The sequence below is a fragment of the Penaeus vannamei genome, chromosome 12, assembly GCF_042767895.1.
Source record: "Penaeus vannamei isolate JL-2024 chromosome 12, ASM4276789v1, whole genome shotgun sequence".
NCBI lineage: Eukaryota > Metazoa > Arthropoda > Malacostraca > Decapoda > Penaeidae > Penaeus > Penaeus vannamei.
The window spans coordinates 46,693,935-46,698,934 of NC_091560.1; the positions used below are offsets into that span (position 1 = coordinate 46,693,935).

The following is a 5,000-nucleotide window of genomic DNA, read 5'->3' on the forward strand; positions in this document are numbered from 1 at the left end:
CGCGTGTGTTCAAATGTATTAAGAACATCTACGTCTAAATAACGCATGTAGAACTAATACTTCATACTTCAAAATGAATACATGTCTGATCAGAAATACATTGTAATTATACACATTTTTTTCCCCTAAGTGTAATGAACTATAAAAATTCCAGTCTGGTTGCACACTTCTTGTGTATACAATATTTAAGGTTTCTCGGAGGACAAGCTGGGAAACGAGCGTAAAATATCTGTTATTTACTTTTTATCAATAATATATAACCTAGACAGTTAACCAGAATTAATATAACATTTCCGCTTGGTATGTAAATGATATTGATCAATAAAATATGTAGATGGGTGGTGATAATGGATAGTAGAAATAAGATAATAATAGTGACAATAATCACTGTCCTGCCACACGGAACCTTAATTTGAAACACGTTTAAAATCAGAACAGTTCGACTCACAACCAAATTATATGCGAGATATAATCAGCAGTGAGTTCAGTTCGTTGCTTTCCCGAGGTCTTACGAAGTGATAGCTGAGCCTTTAGCAGCAGTCCTACGTCTATACATACAAATATCTTACAATGTACAACAGGAGGCCGTCGCCCTCCCTCTGGTCCTCAGGCCACCTCGTCGGCGCGAGTCAAGGGCCGCTCGTCCTTGGGCCTCGCGCTCGTCTTGCACCCCGCCGACGGCTGGCACGGCAGCGCCGTCTCCTCGGCCAAGGTCTGGCGGCTCCTGACGGCCTGGCGAGACGAGGCTTCCGCGGGGCTTCTGGGCACGACGTCAGGAGGGGGCGACGGACCGCCCTCCCGTCGCTGGCGCGCCGCCCTGTGTACCTGCGCCGTCACCAGGTCGGGCTGAGGGTTGTGCAGCGAGATGTAGCCCGTGTCGGGTCGCAGCGGTTGCGCGGAGGCGCCGGACTTGCGCGAGCCGCCCGAGTCCGGCAGCGCCAGGTTCAGGGACTGGAAGCTCCACGACCTGCGGGTGGACGGGTGCCTGGCGCCGCGCTCGCGGGCCAGCTGGCTCAGGCTGCGGCTGTGCGCGCGCGCCTCTATGGGCAGAGCGGGGCGCGGCTGCACGCTGCAACGGGCACGGGGCGTCAGGCTGGGGCTGCGCATAAAGGCATTGTGGACTGAGGAGGAGAATCCTTTCGTTTGTTTGTTTCTTATAACATGCGGCGCAAGGGAGTCCACAAGAAATATAAAGATGCGTAAAATATAATCAATGTATATCACAAATAAAATACAATAGGGAACAGAATCCCGGATCGGAATAAAATATCCACATCAATATATTCATCAAATATTAACGTCAGGAAACACAGCCTTACGGGCCACCTCCGAAGAGTCTCTTGGACGAGCACGCCCTGCAGCCCTTCTGCAGCGCCTCCAGCCGGACGCAGCGGCGCAGCTCCGACGTCCTTGTGCCTCGGATGGGCGGGCGTCGCGGGCGGGCGTGGCTCAGGCTCGACGTCACGGAGGCGCGGGTGAGGCGGGAGGCCAGGGAGCTGCTGCCGGAGGTCTGCGGGCGGAGGCAGACGCTCAAGCACGAGAAGGGCAGATATGTGTGTGTGTATTTGAATGCGTGAATGTGTATTCATGTGTGTAATATGTTTACACACACACACACACGCACACAAAATATATATACATATATATATATATATATATATATATATATATATATATATATATATATATATATATATATATATATATATATATGTATATACACATGCACACACACACACACACACACACACACACACACACACACACACACACACACACACACACGCACACACACACACACATATATGCATATTAATATATATGTTCGTATGTATATATATATTTAAGTACGTGTGTGTACATTTATGTGTATAATATGTCTACAAACGTAAAAATCGAGTTTCATTCAAGTTGATCATCACAAGAACCACCTCTTTCATAAAAATAAATAGTATTCATAAAGTCGTCTTTCCTGCAGCTGGAAAACAACTAATTACCCCCCCCCCACCCCCCATAAAATAAGATAAATAAATAAAGAAACAAACAAAAAGAGACGGAGAGAAAGAGATAATTAATCAAATGAATGAATAGATGAAAAAAAGAAAAAAGGGAAAGGGAGAGAAACAGATAAATAAATAAATAGATAAAGAAAATTTAAATAAGATAAATAAATAAGTAAAGAAAGAAAAAGTGACGGAGAGAAACAGATAAATAATAAAATAAATGAATAAAAGAAAAAAGGAAGAGGGAGAGAAACAGATAAATAAATAAATAGATAAAGAAAATTTAAATAAGACAACTAAATAAGTAAAAGAAAAAGTGACGGAGAGAAACAGATAAATAATAAAATAAATGAATTAAAAAAAAGAAGAGGGAGAGAAACAGATAAATAAATAAATAGATAAAGAAAATTTGAATAAGATAAATAAATAAGTAAAGAAAGAAAAAGTGACGGAGAGAAACAGATGAATAATAAAATAAATGAATTAAAAAAAGAAGAGGGAGAGAAACAGATAACTAAATAAATAGATAAAGAAAATTTTGAAATAAACAAAAGCAAAGCAAAAGAATTTTTTTTTTAGTGTGATGTATCTAAACTTACCCACGTCATGCAGTGTAGGTGTTCGTAGTGTGGTTAAAATGCGGTAAATTTACGCGTAGTTAGCGGTGGCTGACAAGATCAACTGCGCTGTACACATTCCTCACTGATTCATCGAACTGTATTTGTAGCAACTTTTGCTTATCGTTGACCTTCCGAAACAAAGAGAGAGAGAGAGATTTTTTTTCAGATTTATAAAAATAATTTTGAGAGAGAGAGAGGGGGTGGAGGGAGAGGAGAGAGAGAGAGAGGGAGAGAGAGGGAGTGGGGGAGGGGAGAGAGAGGGGGAGGGAGAGGGAGGGGGGAGAGAGAGAGAGAGGGAGGGAGGAGAGGGAGGGGGAGGGAGAGGGAGGGAGGAGGAGAGAGAGAGAGAGGAGAGGGGGGGAAGGAGGGAGGGAGAGGGAGGGAGAGGGAGAGGGAGGGAGGGATGGAGGGAGAGGGAGAGGGAGAGGGAGAGGGAGAGGGAGAGAGAGAGAGAGAGAGAGAGAGAGAGAGAGAGAGAGAGAGAGAGAGAGAGAGAGAGAGAGAGAGGGGGGAGGATGGAGAAAGGGAGAGGGAAGAGAGAGAGATGGAAGGTGGAAAGGAAGGCGGGAGAGAGAGAGAGAGAGAGAGAGAGAGAGAGAGAGAGAGAGAGAGAGAAAGAGAGAGAGAGAGAGAGAGGAAGAGAAAGAGGGAGAAAGAAAGAAAGAGAGAAAGAAAAAGATAAAGAGAAAGAGAATAGAGAGAAAAAGTAAAAAAAAAAAAAAAGTAGGTATCTGAACCATTCCAATTTCTGCCATACATTTACACATAAAATTCAAAATGCTATGCCATCTTACGTATTTCCAAGGAATGTGTACAAACACAAAAATCTTGCCACAAGAAGATCACCTTAGAATAAAAATCAACCATTGCTTACTCAATTCTTCAAAAAAAAAAAAAAAAAAAAAAAATAATAATAATAATAATAAATAAATAAAAAAAAGTAAATTGCGGGCATAAACAATCGCAGCAATGATAAGACATTTCTTTGATTAAATAATTATCGAATTGTTGAATAAAACAGTCACAAAGACGGTAATAAGAATGACCTTGATGAATACCCTAAAAAAAAGAAAATAAAAAAATGCGAACTGTGAAACAAACACATAGAGATTTCCCCCGCATATTAAGCAGCAATAAAAACAAACAAACAAACAAAAGAAACAACAAAGACAAAGATAAACAATCAAATGAATAAAAAAAGAAAAACGAGCTGTGTAACAAACAAACGTAGAGATTTCCCCACATACTAACCATCAACAAAACAAACAGAAAAACAAACAAAAGCAAACAAAACAATCAAAACAAAAAATAAACAAACAACAAAAACAATCGAAACAACCAAAACAAACAAAACAATCAAAACAAAAAAGACAATCAAAACAAAAACAATTAAAACAACCAAAACAAACAAAAACAAAAAGCAAACAACCAAAACAAACGAACAGCCAAACACATAAATAAAACACAAACAAAAACACAAACGCAACTAAATTAGGAAACTAACATATCACGAATAATCAAATAAATAACTTTTATGAATTTCCCTCCCAAATAATAATAATGATAATAACAGCAATATATAAGGCAGATCATAATAATAGTAAAATATTAAATAAACCATAATAATGATGATAATAGATGAAATAAACCATGATAATAGTAAAGTATAAGATAGACCATAAAGATAAAATAAACCATAATAAGATAAGACTAACCCTAATAAAGATAAGGCTAACCATAATAAGATTAACCCTAATAAAGATAAGATAAACCATAATATGTATTGCTGAAATAAACCATGATAATAGTGAAAGATAAGATAAACCATAATAATAGTAATGTATGAGACAAATAATAATCATGATAATAGATAAAATGAGCAACGACAGTAGCAATTGCAATACAATACAATAAGCAATGATAATAGTAAATCTCGCACTATATTTAAAAAAATAAATAAGAATAAAGCGAAGATCTACCAACCAAAGTACATAATATAAACAAAACAAAAAACAAAACAACACCGCCAAAAAGAAGAAAAATCGAAAAAAAAACAGAGAGAAAGCTCCCACCATAATCACCCAAGCAAACAAAAAAGAAAGAAAAAAGAAATAGAAAAATAAAAGTAAATGGACAAATAAAAATGAAGAAAAAATAAAGAAATAATAACTAAAATAGAAATTAAAGGAAGATCCACCACTCAACGCTACCTGCTCAGTCGCCGCCTTTATATGATTCCCCACAACCTGATTCCTACGCTCAGAAGTCTTCGTCGTGGGAGTGGCGCCCTTCGTAGCCTTCTGAAGGGCTTCACGGGCTTCGATCTCCAGATACGAAGGAGGATAAGACGTTCTCCTCTTGGCTGCGGGCGTCGGGG

At 39.2% G+C, this 5,000-nt stretch overlaps 1 protein-coding gene across 3 annotated transcripts in view; it reads right to left on the reverse strand.

Annotated features, from left to right (window-relative positions):
• The window catches only part of LOC138863611 (uncharacterized), a 26,073-nt gene that overhangs the window by 217 nt on the left and 20,856 nt on the right, over nt 1-5,000 (reverse strand). Inside the window, exons 6-8 of one of the 3 annotated variants that reach the window (XM_070128377.1) lie at nt 4,834-5,000; nt 1,320-1,510; nt 1-1,069 (exon numbers count right to left, since the gene is read on the reverse strand). The exon at nt 1-1,069 is cut by the window's left edge and continues 217 nt beyond it; the exon at nt 4,834-5,000 is cut by the window's right edge and continues 107 nt beyond it. In XM_070128377.1, coding sequence (XP_069984478.1) covers nt 607-1,069; nt 1,320-1,510; nt 4,834-5,000 — 821 coding nt within the window. In that variant the 3' untranslated portion in view covers nt 1-606. Of the gene's footprint in view, nt 1,122-1,319; nt 1,511-4,833 lie in introns of all 3 variants that reach the window. The other 2 variants (XM_070128375.1, XM_070128378.1) reach the window with 2 other exon arrangements.